Here is an 18,180-nt window from a genome sequence, read left to right as displayed (position 1 = left end):
GAGCAGTTATAGTTGTTTGAAGACTTTCCCTGTCTCTTTGGTCCAACAAATTTGTTCTCTTACAAACCATCAGCAATATTTCTCGAGTGCTAGATTGTTGCCAAAATAAAAATCTGTCATCTTCTTAAACTGTGATTAAAACATTGGTAAGTTTGTTTGCCGGTTTGCTTTGTGGAGCAGGGATTTAAGTTCCCAATTGTTGCGTTGTTCCACTGTTTGTCCGAAGCTCATCAGTGAGAACTAGAGCTCTTGTCAAGGACATGGGTAACTCGTCAGGGCCTGTAGTAAGCAGAACTTGGTATGTGCGGGGGTTGCATAGCAGCAATAATATGAATAAGAATCAAAAACATATTCATCTGAAGATGAAGATTTTTTTTCCTTAAATTATCAGAGTTAAATGTCTCCAAGATTGTGCCACTGACAACAAATCATTCTGTTGGTTTAACAGTTTGGTTTCCAACTCCTTCCCCTACCCCACAAGCAATAATGGCCACTTTGAAAGGAGGACAGTGGAAAACCCAGGAGAGAGCAGTCATCTGACGTTCTTAAAATACTTCTTATGTGTAGAGAACAAATGAAAATCTATGACTCGTGGTGGGATAAACTGTGTAAACTGAGCAAACAGGAGGCTTTTCTAGCCAGCAAGGGGAAGACAACTGATTAACCCAGGCTTCAAAGCAGCGATTTGAATTGAAGTTTAGATTTTGCGCCTCTGTGATAATTCTAACGTGCGTGAGTGACGGGACACTCGGGAGCCCCTTCTCCTCTGAGGTGCATCTGTTGGTGGGTCCACCTGGCAGCTCCCTGGCCTTCTGGCCTTCCGTCTTCCTTTCTCCTTCCTACTAATCAGAAATGCTGCATTGTGAGTTGACAGTGTGTGGGAAGCTCTGAATGTGCCTCTCACTTAGTCACCAGCTTGTTTCTTTTGCCAGAACAACCCATGTAGCAGGTTTCCAAAGGTCATCTCTGTTTGTTTCAGGGAAAAGCAACATCTGTTTATTGATTTCGTTCCAGTAGTGCTATTTGACAGAAGTTTAACCTGTACTTAACAGGATCTTTGAATGGCCTAATTATGTCTCTTTAAAAAAAAAAAATCTAGTCTTGAATACAAGAGTAAAAATTTTTTCTAAGATGTTGAGCTTCTAGGAATAAAAAAGGCCTTTTTGGTCCACAGTGGGTTTGTTGATATTAACTGACTCATTCATGAAATCATCTGAAGCCACAAAAAGCAAACAGGAGAACTTACTAGTTCTATTCCTTATAAGAACATACTAGGTCTCCAGTGTGAAGTAAAACAAATTTAAAATACTGACTATACTTTTTATTATATGTTAATGAAGACCTTAATGAAGTCTATGTCTGGATACTTTTTAGTTAAAATTGTCCATGTTCGCAGTGAGAGAGTGGCATGGACTTATATATACTGCTAAACATAAAACAGCTAGTGGGAAGCAGCTGCATAGTGCAGGGATATCAGTTCAGTGTTTTGTGACCGCCTAGAGGGGTGGGATAGGGAGGGTGGGAGGGAGACGCAAGAGGGAGGAGATATGGGGATGTATGTATACATATAGCTGATTTACTTTGTTATACAACAGAAACTAACACACCAGTGCAAAGCAATTGTACTCCAATAAAGATGTTAAAAAAAATAAAAATAAAGATAAAATTGTCCATGTTGCACGTAATGGACACCTTGCTAACTAAGGAAGTATCCAGAATACATAGGGAAATGAAAGCATCCTGAACTGGAGTGTTTCTTAGTGCTAGGCTTTGGTGAAAAAAAAAAAAAAAAGGAAATCCTCATTTATTAAAAAAAAAAATGCCGAAAGTATCGACATTAAGTATAAAATGCCGTTTGTAGGCTATGGATCCAGTGTCCCAGTGAATTCTAAATATTAAATACGAAACCCCTTCCATTAAGAAGGTACTGAGGGCTGTACCCAAACCAACTGCAGGAGGAACACGTAGTGCCATCAGCACTGCTCAGAGCCAATAACAATTCAGAGAACTTGGATACCTGAAAACAATTCCATACTAGCGAACAACAGTACTCAGCCCACTGAGTAAGTGGGATAATCGATACAAAGGGCTGGTCCTAAGCGCATGGCAGGTACCCAACCACAGATGCGGCTGCCATGGATGTGAGGTGGGAGAACCGCTACAGCCAAGGAACACAGAGCAGTACCTTCCTGGCACACCCACGGCTTAAGCGCAGAAGGGGCGTGGGAACTGGGCTTTCGATGAAAAGATGTTCTGGCTTCTGAAGGAGCAACTGAAGAGGCGTTGATGACAGTGGACGTGCGGGGTGGGGAAGGGAGGCTGAGGCCCCAGCTGCGGCTCCGGGACAAGAGGGCCTTCTGGTTGCTGGGCGGAGTTCCATTTAATGTGATTTCCGATTATTATTGCCCTCCTTTCCAGTTGCTTTAGGTTTATTCTGAAGTAATTTAAAAACAGGTTTTCCCGCAGTTACTTTTGATTATGATCTCCTTCTTTCCTGTTATTATTTTCTTCCTTTTGATTGGCTGAAACAACTTAAGATCCCATCCTCCTGAAGTAATTTTTCCTGGTAATGACCTATTCTTGAAGGCCAGCTTGTCCTGTTTCTATTTACCCACTATTCCTGTGACGAAGACAGTGTTACGGGTTTTTTTAAAGACTCAAACAACAGCAGATGGTATAAATCTACTCTTGAGCAAGCATCTGAAAACTACAGCCTCCACCTGAGACCTGTGCTTGAGATGATTCCTTCAGGCATGTAGAGGATTTGGTGTCGGCCAGAGTTAGTCCCAGAATTCATGCTAAAGACCTGACAGTCCTTCTCCAAGCATCAATATAGGAGGCTCTGCATTCAACAGGTTGTACAGCCCAAATATATGCCATGAGTTTCATCCCCCTGCAAAATCTAAGAATAGGAAATGGTGCACATTTGTGGAAAGAGCTAAGATACCCTTGTCACTGATAACATCTGTTACCCTTCCGAGAATCAACCCTCCTTCCATCAGGTTCACCAGGACAAGATGTTTTCTGCCACCTCATATAAGCTGTTGCTTTCTGACTCAGTAAATCTGCTAGTACAGTTAATTAAAGTTGTGTTTCTTACTACCAATGCATTACCCGATGGTATCCAAGCCTTACTTTACTTCTAACCATTCAAGATTATTAAGAACCAAGTGAAAACTGAGACACACATACCCCAGCCATTACCCCCCAAAACAGCCGAGTGGTTAATAACCTCTCCAAGTGCCATGCCTACCTTAAGGGCGTTTATGGGGTATACTGGTTATAAGTCTCTGTGGGGAACTCTTTCCTAAGATGTCTGTTCCTTGAAAATTGTCACCGCACACGCGACTCTGGACACTTTTGCTTAGTATTACTCCATAAGCACTGAGCATGTGCTGTATTGAAAAAACAAACGTATTATAGTCAGGAGACCAGGGTTCCAGCCCCATTGTTAGTGGAGGTGTGATATTAAGCAATTATTTAATATCTCTGTAAAACTGAGAAAAGAATAGCACCCAAACACAAAGTTGCTGTGTGTATTAAATGAGATTAGGACATGTAGATGTACTTTATCAAGCACTAGACAGATGTTAGTCACCGCTATTACTACATATTTGACCACAGTCCTGGAAGAACAGTATGGAATGCTAATGCCCTGAGCTCCCTGCCACAGCAGAACCCAAATTTTATGATGCCACCAACACAGGAGTTTCTGATGTTTGAAGATCAAAAATCTTTCTGATGTACTAGTTCAAGGTGACCAAATTTCAAAATTGACTGTGCAGATTCTGTGACTACCCACTATCTGAAACCGTATGCTCAGGAAGTGGCCCAAAGAGAAGAGAAGGAAGAAGAGAGACTCGAGAGAAGAGAAAAAGAGCAAAGAGGAGGAAAGGGGAAGGGGAGGGGAGGGGGGAAGGGAGAAGGAGATTGTTGACAACTGTCAACATGAATCTTCTTCCCTTAGAGGACCCCCTTAGGAACCTTCATGCACTGTTGGTGGGAAGGTAAATTGGTGAAGCCACTGTGGAAACCAGTATAGAGATTCCTCAAAAACATTAAGACTAGAGGGCAGACAGCAGAAGCAAGAAGAACTACAATCCTGCAGCCTGTGGAACAAAAACCACATTCACAGAAAGATAGACAAGATGAAAAGACAGAGGGCTATGTACCAGATGAAGGAACAAGATAAAACCCCAGAAAAACAACTAAATGAAGTGGAGGTAGGCAACCTTCCAGAAAAAGAATTCAGAATAATGATAGTGAAGATGATCCAGGACCTTGGAAAAAGAATGGAGGCAAAGATTGAGAAGATGCAAGAAATGATTAACAAAGACCTAGAAGAATTAAAGAACAAACAAACAGAGATGAACAATACAATAACTGAAACGAAAACTACACTAGAAGGAATCAATAGCAGAATAACTGAGGCAGAAGAACGGGTAAGTGACCTGGAAGACAGAATGGTGGAATTCACTGCTGCGGAACAGACTAAAGAAAAAAGAATGAAAAGAAATGAAGACAGCCTAAGAGATCTCTGGGACAACATTAAACGCAACAACATTCGCATTATAGGGGTCCCAGAAGGAGAAGAGAGAGAGAAAGGACCAGAGAAAATATTTGAAGAGATTATAGTCCAAAACTTCCCTAACATGGGAAAGGAAATAGCCACCCAAGTCCAGGAAGCACAGCGAGTCCCATACAGGATAAACCCAAGGAGAAACACACCAAGACACATAGTAATCAAATTGGCAAAAATTAAAGACAAAGAAAAATTATTGAAAGCAGCAAGGGGAAAAATGACAAATAACATACAAGGGAACTCCCATAAGGTTAAGAGCCGATTTCTCAGCAGCAACTCTACAAGCCAGAAAGGAGTGGCATGATATACTTAAAGTGATGAAAGGGAAGAACCTACAACCAAGATTACTCTACCTGGCAAGGATCTCATTCAGATTCGATGGAGAAATCAAAAGCTTTACAGACAAGCAAAAGCTAAGAGAATTCAGCATCACCAGACCAGCTCAACAACAAATGCTAAAGGAACTTCTCTAAGTGGGAAACACAAGAGAAGAAAAGGACCTACAAAAACAAACCCAGAACAATTAAGAAAATGGTCATAGGAACATACATATCGATAATTACCTTAAACGTGAATGGATTAAATGCTCCAACCAAAAGACACAGGCTTGCTGAATGGATACAAAAACAAGACCCATATATATGCTGTCTACAAGAGACCCACTTCAGACCTAGGGACACATACAGATTGAAAGTGAGGGGATGGAAAAAGATATTCCATGCAAATGGAAATCAAAAGAAAGCTGGAGTAGAAATACTCATATCAGATAAAATAGACTTTAAAATAAAGAATGTTACAAGAGACAAGGAAGGACACTACATAATGATCAAGGGATCAATCCAAGAAGAAGATATAACAATTATAAATATATATGCACCCAACATAGGAGCACCTCAATACATAAGAGGCAACTGCTAACAGCTATAAAAGAGGAAACCGACAGTAACACAATAATAGTGGGGGACTTTAACACCTCACTTGCACCAATGGACAGATCATCCAAAATGAAAATAAATAAGGAAACAGAAAAAAAAAAAGACATTAAGATTAGAACTACCACTGATCCCTCAATTCCACTCCAAAGAAAACAAAAACACTAATTGGAAAAGATATATGCACCCCATGTTCATAGCAGCGTTATTTACAAATTATGGAAGCAACCTAAGTGCCCATCAGTGGATGAATGGAGAAAGAAGATGTGGTACATAAATACAATGAAATATTATTCAGCCATAAAAAGAATGAAATCTTGCCGTTTGCAACAACATGGATGGACCTAGAGGGCATTATGCCACGTGAAGTAAGTCAGACAGAGAAAGACAAACACTGTATGATGTCGCTTATATGTGGAATCTGAAAAACAAAACAAATGAACAAACATAAAACAGAAACAGAATTACAGATGTAGAAAACAAACAGGTGTTTGCCAGAGGGCAGAGGGGAGGGAGAGGGAAGAAACAGGTGAGGGATATGGAGAGGTACAAATTTCAGTTGCAAATAAATGAGTCCCAGGTGTGAAAGGTACCGTGTGGGAAATATAGCCAGTAACTATGTGATGTCTTTGTATGATGACATCATAACTAGACGTATTGTGGGGATCATTTTGAAATGTTATAGAAATACCAAATCACTATGTTGTGTAACAGGAACTAGCATAGTGTTGTAGGTCAGTTAGACCTCAAAAACAAACAAACTCATAGAAAAAGAGATAAGATTTGTGGTCACCAGACGGTGGGGAGTGGAGGGGAGGGGAGATTGGATGAAGGTGGTCAAAGGTACAAACTTCCAGCTATAAGTACTAGGGATGTGATGTACCACACGGTAAGTATAATGAATACTGCTGTACATTTTATATGAAAGTTGTTAACAGAGTAAATCCTCAGAGATTTTAAAATAATAAAAGTATTTTTCCATTTCTTTAATGTTGTATCTGTATGAGATGACGGGTGGTCACTGAACTTAGTGTGATAATCATTTCATGATGTGTGCAAGTCAGAGCATTATGCTGTGCACCTTGAACTTATACAGTGCTGTGTGTCAATAATATCTCAATAAAACTGGAAGAAAAAATAAATAAAATTAAAAATAATTTTTTTAAAAGGACCCCCTTAGGGGGAAATTATGCTGTGCTGTGGAAATCTACAGATAGTATATTCTTAATTGTTCACATGAATGCATTAGCTATAAACTACTATTCGTGACTGTATCCTCAAAACCAGACCAATAAAAGTTTGTTGATTTGTTGCTTGAAGAAAAGAAGATAAAATTTATATCTCCTGGTCTCAAATTAATTCTGCTATTGAAAACAAACAAATAACTGTAGCCCAACCAGTGTTTAAATTATAATCTGAACACAGCATCTGCCATCTCATTAAAGGAAAAAAAAAAAATCAGGAAAGCCTGGGCCCGAATTTGCATTTGTTCTGCAGTATTATTCCTGAGGAAGAAATACTTGATGCTTGAACCCACTAAGGTGCCCCGAGCTGAGCGCCGACTTTGCCACCACAATTACACCTTCATGCCAATATTCACAACCCACCGACTTTCAGAGAATACCGTTTCTCACCTGCATGACTGCAGTTGAGCTCCAGGGCAGGAGGGCGAAACTGTATCTGAGCTGCTCCCACCCGCCACACCATCGTCCAGTAAACGCCCACCTGCAGAGACAGCATGAACCACAGGAATCGCTGAGCTGAGCTGCTGCAGCATCAGGTCGAGTGGGCCTGTCCCTCTGCGTCCTGGTCTGTCCTGTCAGGCTGGCCTGCCAGCTTCCACCTCCGGTCATAAAGTGTGACAGTCAGTGCGTCCTCTTGCTTAATAAAAGTATCACTTTGCTAAAGCTGCACTGAAAGAGATGTTGGAACTTTTTTTAAAGTTTACCTTTTAATTTTTCAAAGTAAATTCAAAACTTCATGACCTTTCCAATGATACTGTCAACACGATGGTCAAAAGTCAATGAGTAGGGGCTTCCCTGGTGACGCAGTGGTTGAGAGTCTGCCTGCCAATGCAGGGGACACGGGTTCGAGCCCTGGTCTGGGAAGATCCCACATGCCGCGGAGCAACTGGGCCCGTGAGCCACAACTACTGAGCCTGCGCGTCTGGAGCCTGTGCTCCACAACAAGAGAGGCCGCGATAGTGAGAGGCCCGCGCACCGCGATGAAGAGTGGCCCCCTCTTGCCACAACTGGAGAAAGCCCTCGCACAGAAACAAAGACCCAACACAGCTAAAAATAAATAATAAAAATTAAAATTAAAAAAAAAAGTCAGTGAGTAGGAATTGATAATAAATATGTACATAAATAAATACATAAATTTTTTAAATTTCACCATCCAGCAGATGTTAAGCATCATAGCTCCTATAAGCCCTGGAAGTCGTCAAAAATGGAATTACACCCAGTACAGTGGGTTTCCTCCAGGCGTGATTTCCGCCAAGCCCTGCAGATCACACGTACAGACTACCAAGCAGGTGTTCCTTCCGGGAGCTCCCGAGGAGCTGGTGTCTTCGGGGCTCTGTGTGAGCCGACCTTCCTCTGACTTGACATCCAAATGAAACCATCACTGCCTCTCAGCCACCGGAGCTTCTCGTGGCTTCTGGAAGACAGAAGTGGGTGCACTGCTGAGCCCCAGCTCCTGTGCCAAAGGGCAGCTCAGAACCCTTCGCAGGGCCTGCCAGGTGCTTGGACCAGAGGAGAGCCGTAACAGCTGCAGCGTGGCACCTCGAGGACAGCCTGACCTGAAAGTCAAGAAATCAGCGACCTTCCTGCAGGCCTCACCTGGGATGGTTTGGGCGAAGGCAGCCGTCGTTGCCTTGGAAAGCTGGCAGCCACATCAAGCAGGTGGGTCAGTGTGATGCCCACTGTTCACAGCAGGAGGCCCAGTTGTCCCCTTTGCAGCCACGAGTAGCGAAACAATCTGCCCTCCAGGCAGGAAACGAAGGAACCCCCGCCCCCCTCCCTGACACCCTGTTGCCGGATCCTTCCCGAGCCTCGCCTGGCAACAGAAGGCCCCTCTGCCCTCAGCCAAGCAGCACCCCAGCGACTGTGAAGTCGGGCGGGCGGAGGAAGCGGTTGCCACCAAGCTGGGCAGCTGGTAGCTCCAAGTCTTGCAGATCCCAGGCCCCGACAGCATGGGGAGCAGGTGGGAGGGGTCCCCACCATCCCCCAGGACTCCATGGGCGGCTCTCGGGGCTCATGACACCTCATCTCCCCGCCGGCTGCCCTGTAAGAGAGACAACCTGAGCTCAAAGGAGGGTGCAGGCACCCTTTACTGTGTCTTGAGGCAGCGGGTTAAAACCCACTCTGAGCACTGAGCCAAGGAGAACAGCTCAGATGTGTGATTGGAATGGAAAGCAGACGGAGAAATGCAAAGTTATTGCTGTGACCAAACCATGACATGTCTCCTTCCCTTTATTATTATTAACAAACTACTGGAAAGGATTAAGCTATCTTGCAGGAAAGGTATAATAGATTAAAATCTTTCCCACATATTTAAAATTAGGAACCTGTAATAAAATGGAGCCAGGAATGCTGCTTCTGCAATCTCAAGGAATCCCTTCGAGAATCCTCTACCCATACTGCTGGTGGCATCCGATTCACTTGGCTGCTGGGTTCTACTGCCAGTTCCCTCTCACAGCCTCACAGCCTGGCCCTTTCCTGTTCCAGACCCCTTGCTCCCCACAGGTGACCCTCCTTGTCCTTCACTGCTGACGGGAACTGGCCTGAGCGTTTCCAGCCCTGCCCTCCTCTCACACTGCCAAGGCTAACCCTCCACCGTGCCCTTGACCCTGTGTCCCCTCCTCCTCGGGTACCCCCCCATCATAAAGCTCCCACCCTCCCCTCCTCAGCCTCAGCCTCTCTGCAGACAGGCACAAACGCATCCTAGAAAGCACCCACTCACGTCAGAGATTTCCGGGAGTTCTGGCCCCATATTTCTCACTCTGTTGCCAATGTTCTTGAAAGAATTCTTTATTTATTTACTAAATATTTATTGAGTTCCTCTTACTCTGGTGGCAAACATCATGCTGGATGTTAGAGAGAAAACAAAGAATAAAGACACAGTCCCTCCTTCTAGTAGAGGAAATAAGGACCCCTCCCCAGAGGAAAGTAGAGCAGTAGTGGACTACCCCTCATGATAAGTGCTGACAGGAAACGAGCAGGACAGAGAGAGACCAGAGGCCGCCTGTGGACAGTGGGCAGGGGAGGCCTCTCTGAGGACAGAGTGTTTTGGATAAGACCTGAAGGTTGAGAAGGAGCCCCAGGAAGACTGGGGGCTGAGGGAGCAGAGTGTGCAAAGGCCCTGTGGCAGGATAGCCTGGCCCATTGGAGGAGCTGAAAGGATACTGTAGTTAAAGTGCAGTGAGCAAGGGGGGACCAGGGTGACCTTGGAGACTTGGGCAGAGACCAGGTCACGAGGTCCATAGCTAGGAGCTTAGAATTTATTCTGAATTTGGTGAATAGCCATTGAAGGATTTTTAGAGAGGAGTAAGAAAATAATAGCCCTTGCAGGTGTGCAGAGAAGGAACTGAGACAGGCCAGAGCAAAAGCAGAAAGAGCAACTGAGAGACGGCGGCTCACGATGCCTATGAGCCAGGACACGGGGGCAGCCTCGGTGCACGGCGGTGAGTGTGCAGGCAGGTGTGGTGTATACACGATGGTGCTACTCAGCCATGAAAACGAGGAGACCCTGTCGTCCACGACCACGTGCATGGACCTTGAGCGCCAAGTGAAACAAGGCGGACAAAGACAGACACTGTGTGATCTCACTTATATGTGGGAGCTTACCAAAAAAAAAAAACACGGAAAGAGATGATATTTGTGGTTACGAGAGGGGCGGGGAGTGGAGGAAGGTGGTCAAAAGGCACCAACGTCCAGTTATAAGATAAAGTAGTAGCAGGGGTGTTAGGACCACGTGGTGACTGTAGTTAACGTTCCCATATGATATACAGGAAAGCTAAGAGAGTAAAGCCTAAAAGTTCTCATCACTCTTTTCTTTCTCTGCATCTCTATGAGATGATGAATTTTCACTAACCCTATTGTGGTCGTCATTTCACAGTACGTGTTGATCGAACCATCATGCCATACACCTTAAACAGTGATGCATGTCAACCATTCCTTAATAAACCTGGAATAATTATCGTCTAAAAAAAAAAGAGTCTGCTCTAGCAGCCCGGCCTGCGGTGGTGGCCGTGATGACAGAGAGAGGCAGTGGGATTGGGGACATCAAAGCAGCGGAACCTGCTGAGGGACTCAGAGAGACGCCTGCGGGGAGGGGGCAGCAGCGGTGCCCCGAGGCTTCTAATGGAGCGGCACGGTGGACGGTGGGGCTCTCGACCAGGAGGGGGTGTCATCGGGGAGCGGCGGGTTTAGGATGATACAATTTCTGTTCTAAACATGTTCAGTTTATTTTTTTTATTTGTTTCACATCCTTTAATTGACAACACCTGCTTTTATTTTATTTTACTTTATTTATTTTTTTGGCCATGCAGCATGCGGGATCCTAGTTCCCCGACCAGGGATCCAACCCGCACCCCCTGCAGGAGAAGCGTGGAGTCTTAAGCGCTGGACCGCCAGGGAAGTCCCTAGACATGTTCAATTTAAATGACTGTGCAGCATCCCCACAGAATTACCTGCTGCAGATGTGTGAATCCAGAGCTCAGAAGAGTGGTCTGGCCTGGAGGTAGAAACTCAGTGTGTTCAGCATAAAAATGGTATTTATACCCATGAGAGCATTTCACGTCGCTGGGGAAGAGAGAGAACGGAGGGGACAGGGGGAAGGAAAGTTACAGAAGAATAGAATTTTTATTTTTTTATAAAGTTATTTATTTCATTTACTTATTTTTGGCTGTGTTGGGTCTTCGTTGCGGTGCACGGACTTCTCATTGCGGCGGCTTCTCTTGTTGTGGAGCACGGGCTCTGGTGCGTGGGCTTCAGTAGTTGTGGCACGTGGACTCAGTAGTTGTGGCTCACAGGCTCTAGAGCGCAGGCTCAGTAGTTGTGGCGCACGGGCTCTAGAGCGCAGGCTCAGTAGTGGCGGCGCACGGGCTTAGTTGCTCTGCGGCATGTGGGATCTTCCCGGACCAGGGCTCGAACCCGTGTCCCCTGCATTGGCAGGCAGATTCTTAACCACTGCACCACCAGGGAAGTCCTGAGAAGAACAGAATTTTTAAAAGACCCAGAAGCAAAGCTTAAGAATCCAATGTTTGAAGGTTGGCTGGAGTAAGAGGAGCCACGTAAAAGGAGCCGCCAAAGATGTAAAAGGAAAACCACAGAAGTGAGGAGAGAGAAGAGGGTCTAGGAAGGGGTGGTCAGCTGAGCCGAGCGCTTCTGGAGGGTCTCCATCACAGAGTGTCTCTTCTTGCACCATTTCTGCCTCTCAACTTATTGGCCCTCCTTTAAAGCCTGGGGAGGACAACCTGCCCAAAACCGCCGCTGTTAGACATCACCAGTGACCCCTGTCTCCGTGTCCACATCTTTTCTCAGTCCTCATTCTCCTTGTTTTCCCTGAGCCTGTGGCATCAGGGCTCACCTGGTCCTCTGTGAAACTCTCTTCATTGAGTTTCCGTTTATATAACCCATTCCTAGTCCTCCTACTTTTGAAAAACCGTATTCTCCTCTGACTTTCCTTTCCCATCCGTCCCTTACATGTCTGTGTCTCCTGAGGAGGTGCCCTTGGCCCCTTCTTTGCACCCTTTGCAACGTCATTTCTTCACAGAGCTTAAAGGGTCGCTCGGTGCCCTATTCCAAAACCCAGATTTCACGCCAACCTCAATCTCTCTCAAGACTCAAGCTCTCCTTCTTAATGCGTTGCTCAGACATTTCTAGATCAGCGTCATACTGATAGTTTAAAAACCCTCATTTGAAAGCCACTCTTCTTCTTTGCTCCAAACCCTCGTCTTTCTCATTATCATATTTCTATTTATGGGGCAGTCATCTTCCCAGTTGAAACTTTCAAGTCATGTAGATTTCGTCTTCCCCTTCCTCTCAGTCACGCTTCTATTGAACTTCCTCTCAGCGCATCTCTTTTCTCTCCACCCCGTACTGCCCCACTCCCACTGTTCCAATTCAGTTGCCCCATCGTTCTGCCAGATCAGGCAGAACCTCGTCGGTCCTGGAGCGGAGCCGGGGCTTTTTTCCAAGGCACGTGGGCAGCCCCTGGAACAGTTGACCATTGGGGAGACATGACCCAGGGATCATTTTTCAAAGATACTCCCTGGTCCAACTTCAGTGTAGCTGGTTAGCCTCTTCTTCAGACCCACTGTGCTCCGGCCCAACTGAATACACGTTCCAGAACCCACCCTGTTTATTTCACTGCTGTGCAGCTGGTCACCTGTTTGCCCTCCCTAGATAACTCTATCATTTCTGCCTCTCAAAATATTACCCCTCCTTCAAAGCCTGGGTATGATGACATCTTCCCAACAAAGCTTCTTCAATACCCCAAGCTGGTAATAATCTCTTCTTTGAATTTGAGCAGCAAATTATTTCGTGCATTCATCCTAATACCTGTCTTGCCCTATTCTGCGTTTTAATGATTTGTGTGTGACGTATCTCCCCTCTTATGCCATAAATATCTCAGGACAGGGGCTATGTACCTCTCATTTTTGTTCCACTACAAATCAAAACACATACCTTGCACACACCAGACTTTCAGGAAATGCCCGCCAAAGAAATAAATGGACAGCCTGAATTAACATAAATTATTGTTTTGTGTACTGATCCAGTCCTAAATCCATAGTGCTATCATTTCTGTATCACTGATGGTTATCCACTTACTATATAATATAGCCTTTCTTTGAATGCACTTAGAAAAGATGGAAAATTGTGTTATAACGGAGGAACAAGTATGTAGGTTATTCCCTTCCTTAAACAAAGAGAAGTTCTGTTATGCGTCATGGAAAATTAAAGCACAGTAATAAAATGCACCAACCAGACTGGTTGAATGATGATTTAGTGGAAACGTTGCTTTGCCTCCTGTTCATGGGTCCTGACTTTCCTCTCAAGTACTTAAGCTGCACGTCCTATTTATTTTGTTTTCAGATAACGTTGACCACAATTGGCTATGGAGACAAAACCCCCCTGACCTGGCTGGGAAGGCTGCTCTCTGCAGGCTTTGCACTCCTGGGCATTTCTTTCTTTGCGCTTCCTGCTGTGAGTATCTTTGCAAAAATTAAGCACTTTCAGTTGGATCTTGGTGGTTTATTAGCACGAGCTTTCACAAAACGGTATGCCCTAGAACATAGCTATATCGTTTACTAATATCATTTCTCTGATGTAATGTTGACTTTTCTATATGTATCTAGTTGGATAATTTATAAAATATGGTCTTCCCTTGGAGTCGCTTAACCTGAGAGTTTTATACCAGCTGAGGCTTTAGGACCAAATGATAATTCAGGCCACACCACCTCTCAGGCAACAGGCTACTAATACATTGAAAATATGTGTCAAGATTTAAAGATATCCTCCTCTTAAACTGATGGCTCCCATTAGGTGCATAAGGTGTGCACGCCTGAAGAGACTGCATGTGCCCACGTGGACTGTCTGCCTCTCGGATCCACTTGAGTGAAAAGCATACGAATTTAAAGGGTTTTTAATGTGTCAGATGATTTATTCCTTGTGTCATCATTGATTTTTGCTAACAACCAGTTTCTTATCAGAATGACGAACACACTTACCTTCTCTTAAGCTTCTGATTATTTTCTCCGTACTGGGTGAAGCCTTCCTTTCTGATTGTTTTATCCTCTTGTGTCTTCAAAGGCACTTGGTCAGAATATTACAACTTGCCCCCCTCCCCAAGATCTCGCTTTTGGCTTCCCCTTGTCGGAGAGGAGCCGACAAGCAGGACTGTGAGAGCCGTGGCCGCCGTCCCGCTTAGGGAACAGCAGCCTCGGTCTTGCCCCAGACACAGGCTGACTCACGTCACAGCCTCTGCTGCAGAGACCCCGGGGCACCCCTCCCAGGAGCCAAGGGGGTGGGGCCTTCAGCACCACAGTCTGTAGCTGCCGGGGCTCCCCCTCTGCCTGGGACCCCCTTGTCCTTCCCGTGGCCAGAGCTCAGCTCCAGACTGACCAGCTGGTTGCACCCCGGACCATCCAAGGTCAGAGAAGGGGCCCAAGAGACCACGCGAGAGCACGGGCATCAGACCCCGCTTTGAATCCGGGTTTGTCATGTGCTACCCGCGTGTGACTGTGTTGGTTTGCTAGGGCATCACAGACTGGTAGGCTTGACTTAAACAACAGAACTTTATTGTCTCGTAGTTCTGGAGGCTGGAAGTCCAAGATCACGGAGCTGGCAGGGCTGGTTCTTTCCGAGGGCTGCAAGGGAGGATGTGGCCAGGCCTCTTCCAGGGCTCGTAGACGGCCGTCTGATCACTGTGTCTTCACATCATCTTCCCTCTGCCCATGTCTGTGTCCAGATTTCCTCTTAAAAGGACACCACGGGGGCTTCCCTGGTGGCTCAGTAGTTAAGAATCCACCTGCCAGTGCAGGGAACACAGGTTCGAGCCCTGCTCTGGGAAGATCCCACATGCCGCGGAGCAACTAAGCCTGTGGTGCACAACTACTGAGCCCACGAGCCACAACTACTGAAGCCTAGAGCCCGTGCTCCGCAACAAGAGAAGCCACCACAATGAGAAGCCTGCGCACCGCAACGAAGAGTAGCCCCTGCTGGCCACAACTAGAGAAAGCCCGCACGCAGCAATGAAGACCCAACGCTGCCAAAAATAAACAAATTAATTAATTAATTAATTTTTTTTTTTTTAAGAAAAAAAGGACACCAGACATACTAGGTTAGGGCCCACCCTAATGAGCTCACTGTAACTTGATCACCTTTGTAAAGAGCTTTTCTCCAAATAAGGTCACATCTGAGGTCCTGGTGATAAGGACTACAACCTATGAATTTTGGACACAAGTCAGCCCGTAACAGAAACGCTGAGTACATTTCTTTATCAATATCAGGTAGGAAAAATTACCGCACCTAGAGAAAATCTGTTAAGACCAATGATATTAAGTCAGGTGCTTGTCACAGAGAAAATTTTCATGACGTGTGTGTTTCCTGCTGTGACAAAATGAAGCAGAGTCCAAAAAGCGTCTCACTTATCCAGAGTCAACTGAATCTGGCAACCTCAGCAATTCAGACCAGGGCAGAGACCCACTCAGTAACCAGATTCCCTACAGGAAAATACCTTTAGAAACAGTAAAATGCAGTCTCGTGCTCTTTTCCCAAAATAATGGCACAAAAGATCTGCCTCTGTTGTGTTTATACTTATCCTGAGGCCACACGTATAACAACCCGTGTGATCCCTCGAAGAACTACAGGCAGGGAAGGAGGCCCCCTCTGGGCTGTTCCCCCCTTGGGCTGTTCCCATGGGCACCCGTGTATGTGCCGTCCTCCCAGGAGAGCCTTGAGGCTCGTTCATAACCTTTGCTTAATTTAGAGAAAAGTCTGGTAGGTTGAGCTCTGTGGTTTCATACATCTGAGGACTATAGACAGCAACGTAGAAGTACGGTGATAGAACACACAGTAGACCAGGAAGAGGTAACAGCAAGGGAGGGAAAAGAAAAGGGTAAGAAGTGAGCAGACATAAGTGTCCAAAGGTGTAAAGACCTGGGCCACTTGGCCTGAAGGTCAGCCCACCTCCGGGTGCTGCTGCTTCCGCCCGGCGAGACGCCCTGACTCCATCCTGAGACCGTGGACCATCACAGGAGGTTCAGTTGTGTGGCTCTTAGGTTAAGGGTCAGAGACTAAGTGGTCATTCTTGTAAAGGTTTCCCGATAAAGTGATTACAATTTTATATGCAAATTAAATTAATACATGTTGGAGATCTGAACATCTTGCTTGCGTAGAACACGCCCTAACAGTGCCAAGCAAAGTAGACTTCACCATGGATCTTTTTACTGCAGCCTCACGTTAGGTACTGAGTTCTTACTTGAATGAAAGACTCAGTGGCTCCCGCATGCCTTTAAATAAAACAAGGTGGCTGGAAATGCCGTTATGTCTTGTGCACCTGCGGGCCGGCAGGGGTGTCGGATTGAAATTAGGAGAACACATTGGCGTTTTGCTAAGAAAAGTCAGAGGGGGATTGTGGCCCATCCCTGTTGGAGGTCCTTCTACCCAGGAAACCGAGGACCAAGAAAGAGAAGCTCCTTTCCCCATCTTTCCCTCAAAGCAGAAGGACTCTCCCACACATCACAGAGTCACACAGACCTCCAACTCCACCAGGGGTCCCCTTCCCTGAGACCCCTGCCCAACCTCGCCCTGCGGGACAGGCCTTTCTCCACCTGCGGAAGCCCCTTACCTCCTGCTGAGAGGATCTTTCTGTCTAGCCTGTTCGCCAAGTGCAGGGCTGGGGGATACAGATAGGCTCTTCTAATCTGGAAGGGAGTATATTTTAACTATAATTAAACAAGGGATAAATATTTTAAATACTGACCAATACATGTTTTCTTTTTATTTGGTGTTTATGTAGCACTTCTAAAACTTAAAACCTCAAAATTTAAGTTATCTGATCTTAGGAAATGAATTAAAACAAAAATCAATTTCTGAGACTTTGTATCTATCAGTATGGATACTGGAAGGAATAGCACGTAAGTTATATTTACATGTATATACTTACGTAACTTACGGGATATATATGTAACATAACAGGCTTTATTTTACCAGCCTTGTGTTTCTGTTTCTGAGCGGGGGACGGAGGGAGGTGGGGCAGGATTGGACAGCAGCCGCAAGAAGACGATGAGCAGAGCTGGTGCAGTGACTGCTGTAATGCACAGTCTGGCCAGGAGACATGCAGCCGACATTTGCCATCTACTAGCGAATGTTTCTAAGCACTGCCAATGTGATTTTCACCACATTGTAGTTTGTTTGGCAGGTGGTAAGTTTGTGCTATGTAGGGCTTGGCCTGTCTTCATTTTCCAAAAGGGATCTAACTCTGAACTTCATATTTATATAATGAATGCTCAAAAATGGTAGCTAATGCTGCTAACTCAATGCCTATAAAATCTAAATTATGCTTCCTCTAAGTAGATTATACACATCTATGCATATAATATAAATACGTAATATACATACTATAAATATATGCTATAAATTCTGCTGTTTCATAGCCTCTTAACATGTTTAAACTTCATGAAAAATGACATTAAAAGGAAAATAATTGAATTTTCCTAAATGCTCTTAAGGAGCAGCAAGAAATTTAGGAGTTATACATAACTAAGAGTTGATTTGGATTTGGAAACAGAAGGCCATTTTTATAACCTCTAAATGGAGGGAAATGTTGTTTAAATCTACACATAAGATCCTACAGACCAGGTTTTCACAGAGCTTGGTTTGCTCAGTCACAGCCTGCATGAGGTGAGAACCTCAGGCTGCACAGTCACTAAGGGAGTGAGATGGAACAGACCTCAGACGCCGTTCCTCATCTCACGGTGCAGCCCCTCGTCCTGACCGATGGGGGAGTCGGTCACTGCTCATTAATGGCAATACTGTCGCCGTATAGCTGCATTTTAAACAGAATTGTGTTATTTATTATCTGGTCATTGTCACAGAGGTACTCAGAATTGTGGAATTTCAGGATGAGAAGGAAGGTCAAAGGTTACCTAGAGCCCAA

At 45.1% G+C, this 18,180-nt stretch overlaps 1 protein-coding gene across 4 annotated transcripts in view; it reads left to right on the top strand.

Moving 5' to 3' along the window:
• The window catches only part of KCNQ5 (potassium voltage-gated channel subfamily Q member 5), a 567,853-nt gene that overhangs the window by 463,701 nt on the left and 85,972 nt on the right, over positions 1 to 18,180 (top strand). For all 4 annotated transcript variants that reach the window (XM_082474194.1, XM_082474192.1, XM_082474193.1 and 1 more), the window contains exon 6: positions 13,614 to 13,724. In XM_082474194.1, coding sequence (XP_082330320.1) covers positions 13,614 to 13,724 — 111 coding nt within the window. The remainder of the gene's footprint in view (positions 1 to 13,613; positions 13,725 to 18,180) is intronic.

The sequence above is a fragment of the Balaenoptera physalus genome (assembly GCF_965194825.1).
Source record: "Balaenoptera physalus genome assembly, chromosome: 9".
In the NCBI taxonomy this organism is placed as follows: Eukaryota; Metazoa; Chordata; class Mammalia; order Artiodactyla; family Balaenopteridae; genus Balaenoptera; species Balaenoptera physalus.
Note: the sequence above shows the minus strand (reverse complement) of the source record. Positions and strands in the feature narration are given on the sequence as shown.